The sequence below is a fragment of the Lissotriton vulgaris genome, chromosome 9 (genome assembly GCF_964263255.1).
Source record: "Lissotriton vulgaris chromosome 9, aLisVul1.2, whole genome shotgun sequence".
Classification (NCBI taxonomy): domain Eukaryota; kingdom Metazoa; phylum Chordata; class Amphibia; order Caudata; family Salamandridae; genus Lissotriton; species Lissotriton vulgaris.
The window spans coordinates 1134783171-1134807192 of NC_141697.1; the positions used below are offsets into that span (position 1 = coordinate 1134783171).

Genomic DNA, 24022 nt, shown 5'->3' on the forward strand with positions numbered 1-24022 from the left:
AGAAATTGTGAAGTTTGAGCTAGGCGTCCTGCTTTCAAATGCTCTCGACACTTCCCCCTGATTAGACAAGAACTTTTTTCAGTGACCTCAAAAACTTTCCTTTAGGCACAGAATGAATGAAATCACAGCATCAACACTACACAGAAGCGAGAACCGATTACACGAAAATGAAGTTATTCATAAATTGTTAATTTCTAAGTGGTGATGCACTCAAGGCCATTACTTAACTTGATCAGCATTCTCTTAACTGGATCTTGTAATGTACAGCTCTTGCTGCATGAACTAACTACATGGTTATTAAGGCTTGCAATTAAAAAATAAAATATGCGATTGGCTGTATTGCTGTATGTTTCCACGTTCCTTTAATTTGCATTATAACGAGGTAAGATGACAATTGCAAATATTTTTTGATTTTTAAAGCTTTATTCATTTTAGACATGCTTTTGGTACTTAGTTTTCAAGTCAACTGAAATGGGTTTGGAATGTCACATCTGCACCTTTCAGAGCGCAAAGTAGATAATGGATATATGACATTGAAATATTTCCTACACTTTTTTGATAAATGAACTATTGCACGAGTTCACCATGTTTCAAGTAGTTTAAGGCTACTACATTCGAAAACCATCATTATTAATTGGAGAATCTAATCGGGCTAATCGCTGCAGTGATGTCGTTCAGAACCAGAAGCTTCTGCCTCCTCTTCTTTCGCCATCTTACCCAGTACTCCAAAGGGACGAAGGATACAGTGGGAGGATGGGCACTGTCATGCCCCTTCCCCTGGACTATCCAGAATCTTAAAGAAAGAAAGGAGCAGAAAAGTGGATGATGGTCGACCATTTTCCCGGCCTTTGCCTTCTCTTTGGGCTTTCTCCACAGGGTAGACTGAAACAGCCTCTACCCTGCCTCCTGCGGTTCTGCAGAGAGCTGCGGAAGAGAGCCGCTTAGTGTGCCAAATCTCTGTTGTCATGGTGTCTACCCTTGCTTCTACTCTGCTCAGCACTGCAGTAGAGTAGAAGCAAGATTGCACATAGTCTAAGGCTCTTTACGGGTAGTGAAACACTGTGGGGGTTATCGTTCAAACAACAAAGAAACTTGAAAGAACTTTCAGCTCCCTGATGGACATGCACTGGCCTCCCCACTTGCAAATATTGCCCAAAGGATTAGCTACAGCACATTTAAAAATTAGGCCCAATCGCTGAGCCTGAAATCATTAATATTCTATCTGCTAGGTTCAATTGAGAGAACACAGACTGTGTCCTAAAATCTGATCTTATCTGTGTGGTGTTACTTTGTGTTACTTTCATTGGTTTTGTCCAGTCCCACACATAGGCATCAACATAGAATTAAAGTCTAATCTATCACAGAATGCCTCTGTTTGAGGTTTAGTCTAGTCGGTTGACCCCATCCGTCCATGCTGCATTGCTATCTAAGTTTTCTTTTTTGATCATAGTTTTCATTTCACGCTAAACCAATATAACATGCATAAAAACAGCAGTATCACCATTCATTGCACAGTTATTAAAACCAACTATAAAATTGTATCAAAAAAGGGATAAAATAGAATTGCAACTTTTCGCGATTTTCCTCTTTACCCATAATTCCATCACTTATATAGAAGCAATTCGATGTTTCCAAAATACATTGATGCAGCTTAATAAACATTTGAGGAAAATTATCTATCTGTGCAGCAGTTCAATAGCTATTTAGATGAAGATCTTACTACATCACTTGACAGGAATTCTATTTGTTTTGTAAGTACATTTCAATAATACATTCTAGTTACTTCTTTCTTCAATTTACTCAATGCCAACATTAACAATGTTGGCACAACATATTATATTTTTAAAGTTTTGGATTTTTGACAAAACTACTAAACAATTGCTGTCGTTACCTTCTCTTTCAAGGGAGGTGTAAACCATTGTGCTCTAAACTATTTATATCACACACAAACTGATTGAAAATAAATCTCCATTTAAACATTCTGATAAGAAAAATGCCTACCATCATTTACTACAATTGTAGCCAACAGACTCAAGAGGCAGAAAATACAAACTAAACCGTCAAAATAATTTTTTTTGTTGGGAATGGTGTCAGGACACTCATGAGTAGCCGCACGCGTTATAAATTTATATAACATAACATGATGCATTGTGCATCTGTATTTTATCCTCCAATTAGAAAAATGCTTCCTGAAGATGTATCTAAATTGGTAAAACACCTTCATTCCGCAATTTTCATTCCGCATACCTTTAGTCCGCATACCATTAGTACGAAAGTACCATCAGTCCGCAAAATTTTAAAACGCATGCCATTACATCTTATATGGTTTTACCACGCATGCTTTTACAACGAAATTCCTTGTAAAAGCATGAATGGTAAAAGCATATGTTTTTAATTTTTAAGTGTAAGGTAAGTATATGGTTTTAGTTTGGGGGTGTTGGGGTATATGTTTTAGGGGTTCAAGAGTATTTTAAGGGTGAGTTTGGGGGTGTTGGGGTATATGTTTTAGGGGTTCAAGAGTATTTTAAGGGTGTGTTTGGGGGTGTTGGGGTATATGTTTAAAGGGTGTGTTTGGGTTATTGTGTATAGGGGTATTTTAAGGGTTCAGGGCTAGGTTTGGGTTTTGGGGTAAAGGGGTATTTTTAGGCTTCAGGACTAGGTTTGGGTTTTGGGGTACAGGGGTATTTTTAGGGTTCAGGGATAGGTTTGGGTTTTGGGGTACAGGGGTATTTTTAGGGTTCAGGGGTAGGTTTGGGTTTTGGGGTACAGGGGTATTTTTAGGGTTCAGGGATAGGTTTAGGTTTTGGGGTACAGGGTTATTTTTAGGGTTCAGGGCTAGGTTTGGGTTTTGGGGTACAGGGGTATTTTAAGAGATCAGGGATAGGTTTGGGTATTGGGATACAGGGGTATTTTTAGGGTTAAGTTTGGGTTTTGGGGTACATGGGTATTTTTAGGGTTCAGGGCTAGGTTTGGGGTTTGGGGTACAGGGGTATGTTTAGGGTTCAGGGCTAGGTTTGAGTTTTGGGGTACAGGGTGTATTTTTAGGGTCAGGATGTGCTATTGTTTAAGGGTGCTGAAGTACTATAAGGAGTAAGGGTGGGTAATGATTTTGGGGTGCAGGGGTATTTAAAGGGACGAGGGTTGGATAATCTTTTAGGGTTTACAGGGTAATACCAAAAAATATATATATATATTTATATATATATATATATATATATATATATATATATATATATATATATATATATATATATATATATATATATATATATATATATATATGTTAAATAAATATAATTATACATAATTCAATATAAATGAAAAAAAGTTTATTTTTAAATTTAAATATTGTACTTTTACAAAGTATATGCTTTCACCACGCATGCCTTTGCGTTGTGATGGCATGCGTGGTACAGGCATATGCGGAGTAAATGTTTGCGGGATCATGGTATTTCGTTATAAACACACTTGCGTTATAAAAAATGCGGACAATTGGTGTGCGGGATATTATCCTGCGGAATAAGGTCACATATTCATCTAAATTACCTTTTGTACACTTAGCCTTTCTTCTTCATAATATGTAAGGCAATGTATCCCCTGCCATATATTACTATGATATTACCAGTTGCCGAGGAGTTCCATGGCCACATAGAGGTACGAGGCCAAAGGCCACGTTTCTTCATTATAGCTTTACGAAACTCCAAGGTGACTCGGTCACCTTTCCCACGAATCATTAAATCCTTGTTGCGTAGCTCTTTCATATGAAAGAGAAAGCTTGTTTGCAATCATGAAGAATAAAAAAGAATCTCTAGTGCAAAATTAAACTCGTCAAAAAAGCTATTAGATATTTGTTGCCAGAAGACATGAGAATCAGTTTAATACAAGTATTTTTAAAAGTAAAGAAAATGAAATGGTAGCTCAGAATGTGCAGAAACATGCAGAAAGATTTTAACTGTTCTGTAATTACCTAAGGAGTTCAAAAAATAAAGACATGGCAATAAGTATCTCTTTTCTGTTTGTCACTATACAGCTAGAAAAACACGGCAGAAGAAAGAAAAGCAAAGTTTTGTTTTGTTCCTTAAACTGCTGCCAATTTTACCTCGTGACCTGACCTGACTTTTCCCTTTGCCTGCTTGCACAGGCATTGTACCAGCAGAACTCAAATGTCTTAATTTATCATAGTTGAGCTCTGGAGCCATTTCTTTATAATAGGTAACTAGGAGCATCACAAGTTACCTTTTAAAAAGAAATTAGAGACAGGTTTTTATACAGCGATTGCTTAATCTTGTGCATTATAATAATTAAAGAACCTATGACGTGTATCAAATTGTAATGCATTCGTTGCACTTTTAACTTATTTGGCCCAAGGGAATAGTCTGATCCCTTTGCTATCTTAGTGGATCATTCTTAACATCTTGGAACCATCGGTGGGCATAAAAAATGTGCTTTTGCTTATATCTCACAGAAGGAATGATTGTAGAGCTGGTGCTTCCTTGAAGCTCTTATGCTCAGTTCCTTAACGATTGCAGTAGCACTTTTGCAAAGGGGTACGGTTGCCATACTCCATTATGCTCCTGCATAAAGTACGGCACTATTGACATTAACCTATTGTCCATTAACCCTTTATGTCCTATAATTGCTCTTCCCAAGAATTGCACAGAGTTTATGCCTGTTGATGAGAAAAGAACACCCAACGAATTTTTAGTTTTTCCTACTTCTCTCCATTCATGCTAAATTTATACTCATTATATGTTGTTTTATTCCTCGCTGGGAAAAATAAAGCCATAAACAAGTAAAAGCTTCTTGGCATAGTACCTTTGGAACCTGTCTAGGCTTCAGGCCGGCCGAATTGCAAGCATTGCCTTCTGTATATTTGAAAGGTGCACCTATTCTCAGACATTTTCTTCATAACTTCATAATGGTACACACTTTTGGAACCAGTAATGCTACCTTTCACAGACCCAGGAAGTTATTCATGTCAAAGTAACAAAGACCAGGTCTTAGTATCCTATCTAATCTATGATGTCTGAGTAGTATTTTATATGCTCAATCCTACACATACATACCCCAATTTTAAAAAGGCCATTCTACTCTCTGAGGCAGCATCTATTTGCTTCAGGTCTAATCAGTGTTTGTTGACCATTTCACACATTTCAGCTATGCTTTCTTGTTTTTAAACAGATGATTCATATTGTTTTAGCAAACCTGATATCATCTGGCTTGCCACTCTTACCAGTAGGCAGACTTCCCTTTCAAGATTGAATGTGGTGGTTTAGATTCGGAGAGATAAGTTTGCAATCTTTCTGATGCATCTTTTTTAATGGAACTGAACTTTTTGATTTGGGAGCCCGCTTGAGTTATTGTGATACTGTGTTCCCTTCAATCTCTCATGACAGGAATAATGTCCTATTTGATATAAAGTCCAATCTGATGTTCACCTCCATGTTGTGGTTTTGTGTATAATGTGACATGTCTTGGCAGGTATCAGAGTGCTAGACATTGAAATGGGGTACATTCATTTGGCAGGGAATTTGGAGTGGTTACTTGGATGGCACTGCAGAATATGCATATCATTAATGTCACAAGCAATGAACATAGGCAAAACAAACAATGCATAAAGCAAGGAAGAGAAAGTAAGTCAAATGAGAGCACTGGAATGTTGAGCTCTATTGCTGACAACACAGTAGTTTGGGGCTAATAATATAGCATTTGAGCCCACTACAGAGGGCTATACTGGTTAAGGGCCCTGAATCTAAGTGCGACAGGGGCCTGTAACAACCTTAGGCAGAAGGCTGATAAAGCAATCCGAACATTCCACCCACCAAGGTTAGAAGATTTCTAAATTAGAAAGGGAGAAACAAAGACAAACATTGGAATGTTAACAAAGAAGGCCTATAGCAGACATCATTGGCCCTGAACCACTGCAATGCAGTTTTTGACATTCTAGTGTTCCAAAGGCTGGTACAGCAATCCGTATCAACCTTTACAGTGCATTGTGTTTATAGTATTAATATTTTTATTTACACATTATTTTAATTGACTTTTTAAATGGAATGTGCCATTTCATGAATTGTCTTGTCTTTTATAATGTTCGAAAACTTGCCCGTTTCCCGCAACACCTTCTCTTTCTGGATTGTGCTAATGTGCCACTTTCATGTACTGCTGGATTAGAGACAGACATTTATTGTGAAACATTTGATCACTTCTGCAGAATCATTGACCTTTTAAATAAAATGTATTTAAATTGTGAATAAAGATGGTTTATGTAACTATTTTGCTCTCCTTCCATGCAAAAAATAAAGAATGTCCAGTTTCGTCGAATCACCGGACATTGTGAAAAAGTTATCATGGGTGGAAAACCATTGGCCAGATGATGCACTTCTTGCAAAGCCAAAAGTAACTAAGTATTGCCTGATCTGTGTGAAGGATAGCTATACAGACTTCCACATAGAATCTGGAGGGGCATCTGCCTGGCACCATGTTTTGAAAGTAAGTGTCTGTAACCTCCTTTATTACACACCCAAAATAAATATAACATTGAGGGATTAATATGTTTGTAAATCAATATGTAAAACGAATTATTTTGGTCATATTATGTAGAATGGAACTGTGCATCGTGAGTAGTACCCTAGGCAGTAACACATGTTCTTTATGCTTACTTGACCCACTTTTGATTCACCATTTCCATGAAATTCCTGTTCTCAAATGTTGCGGCAGGAGGGATCTCTGTCAAGGGCATTCCCTAGTGGAGATCACTTCCTTGACTTCCATAGAGTGGTTTGTATGGATTGTTTGGTACCCAAGGAAGCTGTTTTTCACCAGGTCGTTGATGCATATCCTGCAATGCTTACATTTTAAAACGATAAAAAATGAGGGATTTTGAGCTGCATTGTATAAAGTGGTTTTATACAGAATAATGTGAAAGGCACATTGCATAATTGTTGCTTCCACACCAAACTGTGTAACAGTAGATGTTTTGAGAGCTGGAGCAATTGCACTCCTTTATCCATCTCACCTCAAACACCCACCAAGCCCCTCAACCACCACCTCCCTTATAGGTAAGCCACCCTGATTTACTTTCCTACCCTCATAGTGCACAGCAGGAGAAATCATGAGTCCGCACAAAATTGTAAATTACCAGTTTTCTTTTTAGCTAACACGATTGGAGACAAACACAATGTGGCATCAACTTTTTCAATGATACCATCCTCCTGCATAGATTTCCGAAATTTTTGACAATTCATTTCTTATGCTGTGTGGAACATTGCGTAGTCTGTGCTTCACTGGGCTGATTCCCTTCTTGACCTTAATAGTGTGAATTGAATCCTTTATTTGACCCACTTTTTCTTGAACCACATTTTTATAACTGTCAATCCATAATCCTTGATCTGTTACAGAATTTATCAAAGACAAAGGGCACTTTTGCCCACGTTTAATGACCATTCCAAATTCAGTTTGATGCCCCCATCCTAATACATTTATGCCTTTGTAGGCTACTTATGCCTTCCTTTGTATAGTCTTACTTTCAAAAGTAATATTGTTCCAAACTTACCCTGCTAAATCAATCTTGCTGCCCTTAAAAGCGGTAGTCACAACATCCGGGGGTAACGAAACCTTGTGTGACCAACCCTTCTTGTATTTGTCATTGGAAATTATAGTAATCCTTGCACCTGAATCAATAAAGAGGGGCATGATAACGTCATCGATGTGTACAGATACCAATTAGTCACTAATGGATTTTTCTTTCTCATTCTGGACAATATTTATTTCAATATAATGCACCGACAGTACTAACTCTTCCACTCGTTTCTCATTTTCCCCTTCATCATCATCACATCCCTTCTGGTCTAGAACACTCCTCACATGTACTTGCTTACTTCCTCTGCAAACCTTACCCAAATGTCCTATTTTCCTACATTTCCAGCACTCACTTGCAATAGTTGAACAATTTATATAATTTGACCTGTGTGGTAGAACCACACCTAAAACATACAAGTCTAGGACGACCAGCTAAAACTGTACACCCTCTACTGTGATTCTCAAAATCACCCCTACCATGGCTCTTCAAACCACCTCTACTCTTTTTTCCATGAGTTTCACTGGGAGCCAACTGACAATGGCCTATTTGAGACGTAACTTTGACAACAGAAATGTTTAGGTTTTTTACTTCAAATTTCTTAGCATCCTTTTGTGGAGACTCTATACTCTTGGCTATATCGAACGTTTCATCCAATGAATGGTTCTTGCATGATAACAATCTTTGCTGTATTTTTGGGGAATTATATCTGCAAACCATTTGATCCTGAATCAATTGTGAAGTAAAGCCTTCAAACTCACAGTACCCTGCTAAACCTTTTAACGCAGTTACATAAGAGTCAATTGATTCACTAGGACCCTGAACACGAGTAAAAGACTTATGTACCAATAATGCTTGACACCATAGTATTATTTATTGTACTACTTTGTTACATTTTGTACTGCAGGTTTTCTTATTTCTTAATCTCGTTATTGTGCTTTCTGTTGGAGTAAATGTTAAGTCTGAACATTAACTGCTAAATATGCATGCTCCTACTGAGTTTATGTTGCATCTTTGAACTAATTCACGAGCAGAACATGCAATTTTAAGTTGCATCTTGAAACCCACATTACTATGTATAAAGTAATGGCATTGTTTTAAAGCATTTGTGGTTTTTATGTTTTTGCTTCATTGATTATTATTAAAATGAGGCTTTATTTTTTTGGCGAGGTAAAAATGATTGATTAATGCAAAATGCAATGTTAGTTGGGTAATAATAGCCAGCAGTGAGTGGTTTCGCGCAGCACAAAAGAAGTTTAATCAATTATCCATTTATCTTGCAATTTAAAACCCTACGATTGTATTTGTGCTTGATTCTGATTTTCTTTCTCCTAATTGCAAACTTTCTAATTTAGGGTGAAACAATATTCTATCTGATTAAACCCGCTTCCGCAAACATTTCACTGTACGAACGTTGGCAATCAGCATCAAATCATGGCGAGATGTTCTTTGCAGATCAAGTGGATCGGTGTTACAAGTGCTCGGTGAAACAAGGGCAGACTCTCTTTATTCCAACAGGTGAGATGTTCAGAAAACAAAAATTTGTCCTCAATATTTGATGCAGACACCTGACGTTTTTGTTTGTGAATGATGCCATAATTGATTTCTCGTTGAGTAGACCAGTGGTTCTTAACCTGGGGCCTGCGGACCCCTGGGTGCCTATAACTGTTAATGTTAACAGTTTAATGGTATACATATTTTTTTTAAAGCATTGTAAAAGTAAAGGATTTAGAAATTGGAGGGTGACAATTAAATTGGCATTCTTATCTTAATTCATGGTAGAAGCACAAAAGTGCAGCAAACAGAACCTAGTATGGACCATTAATCAGTTCAGTTGAAGGTCTGGTGTGTGCCGACAAAAGCAGAGAATGCATTTGGCGCAAAAGAGCAAAAGTGATAAGCTAGAGTCTAGCATAACCCTTCATTTCATGTTGGATTTTAGAAATAAAACCAAGGGCATGATTGAGGTGCTGGACGGACTGGGTGTCCGACTGCTGCGACCCCGGTTCGATTCCAACACCTGAGGCCGGGAAAGCTTTGCCTGTCATATTAGGACACTGGCATGTTGCTGCAAGTGGGTACAAATGCACAGGAAACGTGTCATTTTACACACATGCATGACACATGTATGGACATGCCTTCTGTACCATGTACCCCATTGATGGAGTGTGTTGATAAGTGCACAGTCCAGTCAATGGGGACACATGCCACATGAGGATTTAACTGGATTCCGCTTCCCATAGGGCCATCCACTTCGGGGTGCAGCTGCTGAGGTGTAGGGGGGACCTGGAGAAAGGGATACACGCCTGATTCCACTGGAGAGAAGGGGAATCGGCTGAGTAGTCACCCCTTTTCCTTCATTTTCGTCGACTTGAGACAGCTGGTCGGACTTGCACATCATAATTCGTACAGCGGTCACAATTTCCTGTCAGCTCTATGGTTGCTGCTTCTCTCTAACCGCCATCTCGGTTGGACTCCTTTCAGCATGAGTTCTATACCAGCAGTTAGTCCGACCGCTTCCGATGAGACTTCAGAGATCCGACCGAGTCCGACAGGGCAGTGGAAGCCGGTCCAAATGGCATCATAATCAGGCCCTGAATTTTGAAAAGATGACAGTTGCATATTTTTTGTTTACAGATTATATAAACTAGTTCATAATTTGTGTAGTAGTAAAATACTTTATTTAGCCGTAGTCAATTAAGATAGCACAATAAAGTGGTCAAAATTACAATCCATTAATTTCATATAAAATGCAACAAATAGCATTAAAACATTGTATACAAATATTCCACAATAGGCCTAATTGCACAAAAGATGATCCACAAGCACCAACCATAGACAAAAATCTAAATGGTCCGCCATGCCTAAAAGTAGGGTTCATGCATATCATATTATGAGTGCTAGCTTAAGCTAAGGGCAGACACAGAACAGTAAATAGTTGGCAGTAAAAGGAAATATATGAATAAGTTCATTAATAACATATTAAAGTAAAAGATAAAATTGACGCATCCGGGCTAAACTATAAATACATACACAAAACATAGGCTGGCAGATCGAGACAAAGGCTATTTATTTGATGCATATTTTTTCCTGCATTTTTGAATATTGTTTTGAGGTTCAAATCGTAGAAACTGCACAGGCAGGGAATTCACACTCTCCAAGATTAGGAGGTTTAACACTACCATGCCTCCGCTATGCTGTCAACATAGTCCAGATCTGCCATACACAAGTAGGTTACAACACCTTTTGAAGATCACGCAGGGCTATTCCAAAGCGAACGGACTAACCATAAACCTCGAGAAAACAAGGACCATGACGGTCAGCAAAAACCTGCAGCTTGGTTCTGGGGCACAACCTATATTGAGGACGCTTCTGAATATGAATATTTTGGCGTGAAGATAGACAACTGCGGCCTCTTCACTGCACAGGAAAACAGCTTCAGACGTAAAGCCATGCCTTAGTAATCTCTTTAAAAGCCCTAAAGAGCAAACTACATGGCCCATCGATCCTGTCCTGGGCAGAAGAAATGCAAAAACACATGAAAAAACAGTTTCAGCTTCATGTAGGGTTATTTATTCTTGGTCTGCCCAAATATACCTCACCAGCACAAACCAGCGTACAGTTTGGTATACAGAAACAGTCGTTGGCAAGACAGGGAACATACATTATCACCTGGGACAAAGTGCGGCAATCCGAACAAGGAACCCTGAATGAATATCTGTGGAAGGAGCTACAACAACAAGCCGCCTAACCAGCTGGCAAATACCTTAAAAGTAGCCTGACCAATATGGGGCTAAACCAGCTCGGGAACACTCCTACAAACAATATCACATTTAAAAAATTTGGTCTATAAGACAGTCAAACATCTTTCGTGGATCGAGGACAAGGCATCTCTCTCAAAAAGGTCACATGGATAGATGACTCTGAACACCTTTTCAGCTCCAGCAGCTCAAATGCATTTTGACCTGGGTTATGCCAAAGCCACTAAAATCAAATTCTTGAAGCACAGACTTGGTCTGCTACCCTGTATAAGCACTTCCCGCCCTGGCTAAAGGAAAAGTGGGCTCTACCTTCTTTTTATGCTGCTCAGCACCAGAAGATCTGCTGCACCCGCTATGTACATGTAAAGAACTGTTGGAAGAACGAAAACAACTGCTAAAATGACACTTCAATCCACTAGGGGTATGCACTAGGAGACAAGCAGTGCTGGCCTGGTTCGCTCTGTATGACCCACAGTTCAACTGTTGTCTAGTGAAGTTCCTGAGGATAGTGGAAAAGAAAATGCCAGCATAATAGTCATGACCCAATCTTCGGATAGTACCCGGGAATAATTGCAATCCTATCATGGGGCCTAAAAGAGGGCATTTTCCTCTTATTCCCACCATTCCTGGTACTAAAGCACTTTTTGCATGTAGAAACACCTTTTTAAATTCTGGTATAAGAAGTGACGGAAGCAGTGGACTAGAACTAAATACCCTCGACCCTTAACAGCATCTGCTGAATCAAAAACAGCTTGGTCAGGAGGACTTCTTCTCAATCGGAATATTGGTTTAAAAAAAAAGTATAAATTATGAAATATTTTTAGTATCAAATGCAGAGTTGTGTTAACTTTATGTTCTTTGTATTGCAATGGTTTTTATTTACTATGCAAGTAAAATAAACCTTGTCACAGGCGGCGAGTGGGGCAGCTTCCAGTAGTGAGTGAGGTGCCAAAGAAGGCAAAAGCTCTAAAACCGCCGGAGCAGAATATTTATTAAACTGTATAAAGGTGTTGTGGGATTAGAACAACAAAATCTCTAAAGGTTAAGTTGTTCGAAAAAGGAAACATTCAGGCACTCCTCTGGAGGGGCCCTTTTGGGGTTGTGGAAGATATATGGACATATCTAGGACTTGTATTTGTATTTACCCTTCATTCTCAAAAGGACCTGCTGCTCCTTGCACCCACTCTGGCCATGCTCAAGATGTAATAAAAAACGAAAGTGGTCACATCTAGGGCTGGACAAGAAATCAAAACCAACCCATAAACAAATGATCAAACCAGTCCCAAAATACAGGAGGCCTCGGCTAGAATTGGGCTTTGGGGGAATTGTTGCGTCAATGTCGCAGTCTGGGCTCTCTGAAACTGCCCATAACTAATGAAACTTTGCCTATTGCTATTTAAAATAGCCATTTAATCCAGTCAGTAAATCTTAGATTCTCAGTCGCTTTCTAAACTACAGACCTTTCCTCCTGAATTTGTTTTTTGACAATAATAGAGATTGGCGTGGTTCCCCTTGTCTTTTTGCCTCTGTCCTCCTGTTTTTGACTATGTGCTGCATTTAGTTTTTGCTGGTTTTAGAACTCTGGGCACCTTACTACTGCTGGCAAGTGCTCTGTCTAAAACATAATGGTAATTGGTTTCTCCATGATTGGCATATTTGATATACTAGTAAGTCTCTACTACAGTGCACTGTGTGTGCCCAGGGCCTGTAAGTCAAATGCTACAAGTGGGCCTGCAGCAATGATTGTGCCACCCAACAGAGTAGCCCTGCAAATATGTCTCAGTGTCTGCGTGTACAGTTTTAAACAGCTGTTTTGCCCTGGCAAGTGCACTCACTTGCCAGGCTCAACCTTTCACATTTGTTACATGCATGGAACCCGTAAGGTAGGTCCAATGTAGCTACCTGGGTAGTGAGCATTGTAATGAAAAGGTAGGGCATGTACTGTTGTGTTTAACGTGCCCTTTTAGTGAAATACTGCTAATTTGTTTTTCACTACAGCAAGGCCTATATCTCCCATAGGTTAGCATTGGAGCTATCTTGTAACATATTAAAAGTGTATCTGTCAGTTGGGAGCTGATAGAAAATTGGAGTTTGGTGTCTCTGACATCTTTTAGTGGAGCTGTTTTTTTTAATTGCCACTTTTAAAAAGTTGGCATTTCTTTACTTTAACCATCCTGAAGCCTCTGCCTGCCTGTGGAGTAAACCTCTGAGTTAGGATGACAGTTGGGCTGTTTGTGCGTCTTCTCTAGACAGTCACACAAAGGGGAGCTGTGGTGCGCCTTTCGTATCCTGATGGCCCATCACCAAGCTGATGGGTCTTCCACAGCTAGAGTGGTGGGAGGGGTTAACACTGACACCTGAATAGGGCAGCGCCTGTCCTCACACAAATAAGTTGAAGTCCTCTGCAGTGTGTCTGGAGCCAGGGGAGGGAAATGGAGGGTCTTGTGCACCACAAAGACTTTCCTTTAACGTTTGCTTACTCCAAAGGCTGAAATGGGTATAAGTACTGGACCTCTGACACCATATACTCTGAACACTTCTGGGTTGAGGACATTCTGGCAGGAAGAAGAGCTGGATAGCTGTCAGGAGGGACTGCTACTTTATTTGGTCTGCTGTGTTGGCCTGCTGCTTTGCTGCTTCTGTCCTTTGCGTTCTACATCCAGCTTCCAAGGTTTTCCAAGGGCTTGAGTTGAGCTTGCCTTCTGTTAAGTTTCAGGGCCATCAACGACTTCACCTGCATCTTGCTATTAGCACTTGAACTCTTTTGCTGAGGGTCCTGTCTTGCTAAGTGGTGCCAAATCCAGTTCCTGGGTCCTTGGAGTCAAGTGGGTTGTGCTGCAACCCAAGAAAAGCAACCCAACCACGTCATTGATGCCGCTACCTGCACCGGAGACGGGGACACCACTCGTGAAGAGCACTACACACTGCTTCAACTTGCACTGCAGCTCTGGTTGCTGATGACAGCAGCGTATCGACTCCAATGTCTCCATTGAGGACTCTGCCTGCACCAGAGTTGAGGGCACCGCTCGTGAACGCAACGACGCACTGTCCCGACCTACACCGCAGCCTCGACTTCACCAATGACAGCGCTCCTGCATCTATGCCATGTCGCAGTCTTAACCGGAGCCGAAGGCACAGCTCATGAATGGCATGACGCACCACCCTGACTTACACCGTAGCCCCGGTCCAGGTGACACCAGTGCTTCTGCAACGCCACCAGGGCGCCAAAGCCTTGTGGCCAGATTTTCAGCGCCGCATCTACTTCGCTCCACAGTAAGGAACGCGGCACCAGACCTGCCACCGCAGCCTCATCTCCTCTGCAGCAGTGAGGAACCAATGCATCACCTCCCCTGCCAGACAAAAATGGACCAACTCCTCACCCACTCTAAAACAGTAAGTAACCAACGCCACTCTGGTCTCTGCGATGCCTCACCACCCCTGTTTTTTGCATTGTCTTTGTTTTTCCTGACACCTCCAAGGTGCTGTAATGGGGTCTGCCTGATTCCGTAACCAGTCCCCACTCCATCGAGTTCGGACTACCTTTGTGGGGTCGTTGATGTTGACTGTGACCAAATTTCCCTGGTTGAAGCTATTTTGGATTTCTAAAAGCTGTACTTCATTCAGTCTTTGAAAAGCGATATCTTGATTTGTGTATGCTGGAGTTTTATTGTTTTGATCTTGTTTTATTCAGATAAATATTGGCTATTTTTCTCAACTGGAGTGGAGTCCTTTTGTAGTGTTTTTCCTTGTGTGTATGTGTGTATTTATTTTATTTAAGCAATTTGTAGAGCACACAAAAACCCTTGGGTGTCTTGCGCTGTGGACTATATAGAAGGCTGAGCCAGAGGTGGGAAGCTTATTGATTAAAAAAGCCAAGTTTTTATCAGTTTCCTGAAGGCAAGTAGATTTGGGCAGGTTTTGATGTGCAGAGGGAGGGTGTTCCATAGTTTAGCAGTGGCAACAGTGAATCTTCTGTCACCCAAGGAGACTTTTTTTGTGCGAGGGACCTTCAGAAGGTTGGCCGTTAATGAACGCAAGGGTCTATTGGGAGTTTAGACACAAAAAGCCTTTTTCAGGAACTCGGGTCCGGTTTTGTAGATGGCCTTGAAGGTAATGCATAGAGCTTTGAATTTGATGCAGCTTAATATAGGTTGCCAATGGAGTTTTCGGACTACCGTTGAGATTGGTTGATACTTGGGGGTGCCTGTTATCATTCTAGCCACTGAATTCTGCACCATCTGCAGTTTGTTGGTGACCTTTTTCTGAGCGTTGAAAAAAAGGCTATTACAGTAGTGAATTTTTTACATTACTAGGGTGCTAACCAGGGTTGTTCTGGCACTAGATGGAAGAAGGGGTAGGAGTTTTTTTTATCATTTTAAGATTGTAGAAACATTAAGAGACAATTGTATTGGCATGTGATATGAAAGCCAGTTTGTCGTCAAACACAACCCCTAGATTTCTCACTTTCGATACCGGGGGAGGTGATGGTCCCAGATTGGTCGGCTACTAAGTAGATGACCAAACAGGATGTAGCTTACCGAAAATCAAAACTTTAGGCAATTGTTGCCCATCCAGGTGCTGATGGCGAGCATTCCATCTTGGAAGCTGGCCACAATTGCTCCTCCATCATTATGAATAGCAAGCACCGATTGTGTGTCATCGGCGTAGGATGTGAGTCCCATCCTGTGGGCTTTGATGACCCTGGCCAGGTCCGACACATAGATGTTAAATAGTGTCGGACTCAAGGATGGAGCTTGTGGCACACCACACAGGAGGGTGAAAGAGGCGGACTTATAGTTACCGAGACTCACTAATTGTGTGCGATTGGAAAGAAACAAGGCCAGTAGTTCTTCGGCCTTCTGTTTGATGCCCATGTTTGATTAATCAATGTAGCGTGATCGACGGTGTCAAAGGCTGCTGATAAGTCTAGCAGCACTAGCACTGCGGCACCACCTTGGTCTAGTATTATCCTAATTTCCTCTGCTGCCTATATGAGGGCGGTTTCTGTGCCATGGCCTTTCCTAAAGCCGAATTGTGTCTCATCCACAAGGTTATTATCTTCAATGTATTTGGCTAGCTGCAAATTCATTAATTTCTCAAGTATTTTTGCTGGGAAAGGCAGGCTTGTGATAGGTCTGTATTTATTAGTTTCTAGCAGATCAAGGAGCTGCTTCTTCAGCAGCGGTTTGATAATAGCTTTTTTCCATGTGGCATGGTAGGTGCCGGTGTTAAACATGGCGTTGCGGATGTCAGTTAGATTTGGTGCTAGTATGTCAGGAATCAGTTTTAAGACGGTGGCCAGGCAAGGGTCAGTAGGGAGCATGACTTGGTCGATAAGATGAGGTCCTTGATCTGTTTAGGTGAAACTTGGCTAAAATTTGAGAAGGAAGGAGTGATTTCGTCGTTGTCCGGAGTAGCTGTTGAATAGTCTGTATGTAAATACTTTACACATTGCCTCTGGGTTAAGCCTGACTGCTCTGTGCCAAGCTACCAAGGGGATGAGCAGTGGTTATCTTAGGAGTATAACTTACTTACACTGACTAGAGTGGTAGGTTCTGCCTGCTGCTACTTTTAGAAAATGGTCTCTTTACCTAGCAATGAAGTGGATCACCATGCACCTCCGCACCACCGTAATCTTGTATTTCTCCCGAGGAATGTCAGAAAAGTTTCTAATACTGGCTTCCTGCATGTATTAGAACTTGCTTAATCTGACTATAATCCATTCAGAGAATCTCTACTTTTACACCTTCATATTCTCTTAGATAATATATTCATGTATTTACTCCTACGTATATTTACTCTTCTAGATTGGTATAACTCTTCACTTTTATCCTGTACGCAATTTGTGAGTTGAGATTTACACCTACTTGTAGACTTGTATGTTTCCACCCCTATCAAAGAGAGGATGGAGCCTTCTGCAATTGTATTTACAATCTTAAAGTTACTGCATGTAAATTTACAACCATATTTTATGTTACACATAGTTGTTGGACATATCCTCCACTACGATGGAGACAACAGTCATAGAGATGGAGATGGAGATGGAGATCTTGATATGGGGAAATACATGGAGATTGAATAAAGTTTATTTTGGAGGGAAAAAAAAGATAATTTAATATATAAAGTTAATGTAAATAAATGTAAAAAATTCAGTGCAAACAAGGAAATAATAAAACAACGTTTTACAGCACATTAGCCCTTCCACAAATATGTATTCCATTGCCTCTGTTAGTGCTAAATGAGCCTTTGTATATCAGGTGGCACTTCTTTACGCTTAATTCTTCACTTTACATGAAAGATTTACAACCACTTCTGGGTTCTCTTCAAATAAACTACTTTGCCAACATATATAAGACTACTTCTTTTGTAAGTCATCCAAAATATTTCTGTAATGCGACATATATTTTAGTTTCTGTTGTGTGAGTATTTGCAACATGACCCGGTGTATGTACTGTATGCTTTATTGGCTGCATTGATGTGTTTGGCAAGGTGAAGGTATTTAGTTGAAAAAGGCCAAGCACAGCTAATGGTTGACAACATATGTTATGTGAAGCAGTCATAATTCTAATTCATAGTAATTGCAACCCTTTTCACAGCTACCTCAGATTGGAGAAAGGCAATTAATCTAGTCATTTCAAACACATATCTAAGCAGTAGTGCTGTGTTAGTCGTTACTCGTTACCCATTTCAAGCCCTTCCTGCTAGGAGACGCTGAGCCAATCTCACTGATTTGGGTCCATTTCTTGGACACAACCTTTTCTTTGAATTATTGATTATTGATTCTCGGTCAGTAAACTGTTGATTATATATTGCAGTAGATTACAGATTTTGTTTGCCTCTTTGATTGTGCATATTACTTTTGAATTAGGTAGATGAATGTCTATTGTTTTAAGTTCCATCTCCTGATTTAAGTGTTCAGAGAATCATCTAAAATCTCGTCTTTTGGCTAGGGATATTAAACTTAATAATTCGCATTTTCAGTAAAGTCTGATGGGGTTTTGGGCTTGTTAGCATGGAATATGTTTTTACTTTACTGTGTCCGCCAGTGATCTGGGATAATGTTGTGCAGGTTACCAGAAATGTATCTGTCACAAAGTGAAGCTACATGTTGGGCATGACCCTTCTTAGGAGGATTTCCCTAAAACATTGACTTGATTGTCATACATGTGAGTGCATTGTAAAAAGGACACAACATATACCCGGGCGGCACAGCACTGGGTAGTTGTGGGATGCTGCAGTGATTGCGCCACACACCAGAATAGCCTGTCAAAATGGTACACCACGTACCCTGGGAAGTAGTGGGACGCCACTGATTGTGCCACCCAACGAATAGCCTTGTCAAACAGGTCTCTTATTCAGGTTGGCCTTTCTCACTCTGCAGCCAACCCTGAGGGACACTTTCACTACTGCTAGAGCAGACCTAGGGTAAATCCTGAGGGGTGGGGCTCAGGGTAGGTGAGCGGCCCGGAACTTGTTTGCTGCCCGGGTAGGATTGAACGCCCATGTGGGTTTTCCCTAGTTAGGTGGTCGGCTCCCCCCATAGGACACCAATTGGATGTGGCAGATTCTCTTTTTGTGCCTTAGGGCTCCGGGCACTCTCCCACTGTAAATGCAGTATTGGAGTGCATGCACCCTTCCTACAAGCGTTAGGAAGTGGCGCTTACAAGCAGTTTCTAAACACAGGTCAGGTCTTCCATTGCAGGCCTTTGTGTGTGCGCTTGCACCGATGGTGTTTCTAAACATTTGTCCAGCCTGCCATTTCAGGTCTGCGCATGCGCAATTGTGCTTCAGCTCACGCTGGTCTTGTTAAATCAGTAACCATCCTGACTGGACCTTTCACTACCACTAGAGTACCCCGAGGGTACATCTTAAGTGGTGAGCGAGTGGTAGGTTAAAGGCATGGAAGGCACATACGTGTGTTCCCTGCCCAGGTAATGAGGAATACCCATGTGTGTTTCCACTACCTATGAGGCTTGCTCTTCCCCAAGGCTAACATGGGGGAAGGGTCAAATTACATTTTAAGTTGCAATAGTGGATTGAAGTGGAGCAGTCTCATAGTGTTTCATATATTTGTATTCGTAGTGACAACCCCTTTCCATTGGTATAGGTGGTTTTATCATGAAATGCCACTACTAGACAGTGGGCAATTCTATGCTCCAAAACTGTTTTTGTGCTTTTGTGCTTGGCTCAAGTCCACACTAGAGGATGGGGAAGACACCTGGGCATTCCCCAGCAACAGCTATTAAACGTTGGGCATGCAATCGGAACAGACTCTGCCATTTGCAGACCTGGCTAGATTGATTAGAGGAAGAGATTTTGACACTTGGCCTCTGGAACAAGATAATGGCCCCTCTCTAAAGATTAGGATCTGCATTCCACTGGCTCATGGCAAACAGGACTGCAATTTAGGGGAGGCATCTGTGATACAAAGGCAAACCCTTTGAGCCACCTTCAACTTCAAAGGTACACTACAGTTGAACTACTCGTGCCATACTGCAGCAGGGCGGAGATGCACTTGTGGGGACGTGAGACCAGGCAACCTGGAACTGCATGGTGCACACTGCCAGAGGAATCTATAGTGCACAAGGAGGATTACTGCTATTAAAGAGACCGAATTCCCTTCCTAAATAGTGGCTAGCCTTGGCTCAATACCTGCTGCTGTGGCACCCTGAAGTGTGCTCTCCAAGGGCTTGTTGGTTTGCCCTCTTTGCTCTTTCGAGGTCTCAGGGACATCAAAGATCTCCTATGAGGGACCCTCCCCCTACTTATGACACCTTGAGAGCGGTGCCCTCTTGAGTGTCCGCATTGTCTGCTAGATCCCAACTGCGTGCGCAGCGTGACGGAGAACAATCTGAAGCGGGTCAAGATATTGCGTGACCTGCCTCTGCTACACAGAACCAGGCTGGTGCCTGGAGGCCCTTGTTGAACTCTTTCGGGTGACCAGCTATTTCTCTCAGTCTGGGTCTGCTCCACATCCGGTGGATGAACTTTCAGAGTTGTGACCCGTTCCCATTTGACAGAGTTCAGGATGTGCACCTTTGAGGGATTTTATGCTATGGACCCAACAACGGGGACTTAGGGCCACTTTTACGTATGTTAGAAATTTTGAGTTCCTAAATGCGATTCCATACAAATTGCGATTTCAAATTCAAGAAACTCTTGAGTTTAATTTGCGATGCCCAGTGTGTCGCAAATTGACCTACCTCATTAATATTCATGAGGTTGGTTGCAATTTTTGAACTATTGGGAATCGCTATCAACACAGGGATGGTGGCATGCTGGGGACTGCAGACCACCATGTCCGTGTTTGCCTGGACAATAAAGCAGCATTTGATTGTAAATGTAGCCCGTTTTCCTTAAATGATAATGAGATGTGTGTAAAAAGGAACAAGCCTTGGCATAGGCCAAAGGTCTCGTCTTTGGGAGATGTTTAGCCAGAGCTATTAGCTAAGGGTTTAGGGCACGAGGTGACTTATCGCAGGGCTCAGAAGAGAGGCTCGTCTTACCATGGCATGGTTAAATAGGGTGGCACTTACGTTTAGCGCAAGAGTGCCAATTTTTTGTGGGTTAAGTTTTACGAACACATAAGATGTAAAGATTGTCCTAATGCTGTAGAAGCTTTGGGGGCTGTCCAAAAAGGATTGCCATGTTCAGCACTTATCAGTTACAGCATATCACTTACGGGGAACACGTTCCAGAGCTGCTGCCTATTCTTGGATTGGAGTCACTAGTGCTACTTATTGTGAAGGGAAGAGGTGACATACGTTGTGGGAGCCTGGCGCCAAACGTGCTCCATTCTGGGGAATTGGTGCCAGTCAAGCATCTTTTTGTTTGGTGTACACATTTCATTTGGTTGGAACCCCTAACAGCGGGCAATGGTGTCCAGGGAGGTAGCTGACAGTGGCGGGAGTCAGGAATGCCACAGGCTACGCAGCAAATATAATCTGTGTCATGAGAGCCATCTACTGGGGTGCATTTCACGAACTTGAAAAATATGTGTTTTATTAATACAGCAGCTAGGTATTAGAGCTGTAATTTAATTCATGTCATGTGTACTGCCCCTCTAGATGCACTGAAGCACTCTACACAGGTCAGCACGCTGCCCCGAAACCCAAAGTTAGTTGTTTCCCAGTAGTAATTGTTTTTCAAGTACAATTAATAATTGGCAACAATTAATAGTCAACAACTTAGTCCTATTCTGAATTCAAAATTGATCTACTTCATTCTGCTTGTATGAAAGGACTTGGTGTTTATACTGTCAGCCTTTAATGCTCTGTATAGATCAGTCATGGCATATCTGCTGCATGTCAACTTTAGAATCAATCTAATATCATTGCTGTTTCAGGTTGCTGAGGAAATCCTATCCATGCTCCCCTGGCAACCTTGCCACTTTGAAATAAGACAGATGTTGTCCTTTCTGCGCCCCATATTGCACTTGGGCCTCTCTGAACTCAAATCAACCTCCCCTTGACTATAAAAGTCCCATTTTAAAACATCCTTCCTGCTTCACCAACTTCTACCCCACCCTATTCATGAAAGTGTGGATGTCCCCACAGAAGTGACCCAGAGTGATATGGCATAAGCCCACCTATACCTCATCAACAGGGCCTCCAGGCTTAGTTAGCTCTAGCTTTTCTTCCATCTCATACAGGACCTTTGTCATAATTGGGTCCCTCTTTCCACTGTTTTTCTAGATATTGTAACTGAGTTGTGAGGTGATATATTTACAGGTTAGAAATGGTAAATCTATCCTGGTCATATGGATGCGTTAATGTATGCTGCTTAACTCTAGATTCTCTGTTAGTACACATATCCCTGTCATGACACTATCCAATTCTTGACATTTTTTACTTGGGACTACAGCCCTTGTAGCTGATACCAACATCTTGGTAGCATGATCATGTTGACCAAATGCACTTTCCCTATCAAGGAGTTCCTTCTTGACTTTAGCTGTGGTTTTTTTCTAGGGGGCAGGGAAAAGTTGTATAATCCATGGGCCAAGATCTAATACAAGACATTTTGCCTTTCTAACCCTACCTTGGAAGGAGAGCTAGAGAGCAGATGTATTATTTTCTCAAGAGGATCATCTGTGATTTATACAGGCTAGCTGTCAAATCGGAGAGTTCAACAAAGTCAAATATCTCTGGAAAAATATATGTTGTTGCTTAAGTAAGATTCCTTAGATCCATCATTCACATATTGGGATCCCACATTGGTGGTGTCACCAATTTCAGTCCCCCCAAACTGGAATGGTGGAAGCGGGCATCTTTGTCTTGTTCACCCTTTTCAAGGTTCATTGTTCAGAGTCTATGACTTATTTTCGTATATATTGTCACTATGTATAGGAGCTTCCAGGCCATCAAAGTCAGGCCAAAGCTACAGTGCTTCAGGGCTATGAATGAAAATTGCAAACATTTGTACACAGCAGCAAAGCACCTCAGGTACATCATTGTAGCCCAGTCAGATATGATCAAGGTGGACCAGAGTGGGAATGACCATAACTAGCTGGCATTGTATTGTTGTGTCCTTATTTAGCATTGACAGTGATTGTTGTAAGGAACATTTCTTTGGATTATTATCTGGCTTTGGAGCAACCACTGTGAAGGAGAAGGGGGTAGAGTAAATCTTTCTGTGGAAGTTGAGTGGTTGATAAATGCTAAATATTGATGTTGTTGAAACATTCAAGACTACCTCTATAGCAGTGATATAAATACTCTCTCCTTGACAGATGTTTCAAGTACCAGTCTCTCAGGTGGTTAATAGTTTTATAAATAGCCTGCTCCAAATAGTGCATGTGAACCAAATTTACCATATACACTTGTCAATTGTATGCATATTGATGGATATATTTTATTGTATCATTAGCCTCTTCCAGCTTACTGTAATATAAAACTTTATTAAAGCATCTAAGTGCTCAATATTTTTTATTTTATTGTCGGCTATTGCGCAATGTAAGAATCAGCAGTTAAAGGATGCTTTGGAGAAAGTTACATTGACCATTCAAACAATAAAACAAATAATATGTGTTTGTTTCCAGCATATATATTTGTACTCAATATACGATTTTAAAGTGTTATCAGTGAATTAATTTCTCTGCCAGTGTGCTGTGCTTGTCATCGCCTGTATAATAATTTTTTTAATAATGTTTGATTTACATTAAAAAGTTTGTATAGAATATTTAACTTTTGAATTTTGTATGTTTCGCATCACCATAACTTTTTATTAGACTGTATATGTCTTTTATTGTAGGTTGGATATATGCAACACTCACTCCTGTAGACTGCCTTGCTTTTTCGGGACATTTTTTACATCACCTAAGTGCTGAATTGCAAATGAGGTGGGTTTTCTGTTCTGCAGTAACAAATGTCTTTGTAATGCTTATGTTTAAAAAGTAGTGCACAGGATGCACAGTATATTGACTTTCTAAATGTTATGGTTTAGTGAGTTGAATTTCCAGCTGGTCTCCTCCTATAAGTAACCATGCCCAGCGCATTTTAGTATATTTCGTCTTTGGAGTTCTACCTTTCGTTAAAAAAACTGAATGAACAAACACTGAAAATACAAAGTGAATTCTGATTTTGGCATTTTTACGTTAAATAATTTCTTCTTCTGCATTTAAATGTATATCACTAAAAAAGAAAATCTGTTTTTAAAACTGGAAATTTTATTGAGCAGGACCCTATAC

The 24022-nt window shown here is 40.8% G+C and overlaps 1 protein-coding gene across 2 annotated transcripts in view; it reads left to right on the forward strand.

Moving 5' to 3' along the window:
- PHF2 (PHD finger protein 2) overlaps nt 1-24022 on the forward strand; it is a 444998-nt gene that overhangs the window by 313318 nt on the left and 107658 nt on the right. For both annotated transcript variants that reach the window (XM_086939167.1, XM_086939168.1), the window contains exons 6-8: nt 6303-6489; nt 8932-9094; nt 23587-23674. In XM_086939167.1, coding sequence (XP_086795293.1) covers nt 6303-6489; nt 8932-9094; nt 23587-23674 — 438 coding nt within the window. The remainder of the gene's footprint in view (nt 1-6302; nt 6490-8931; nt 9095-23586; nt 23675-24022) is intronic.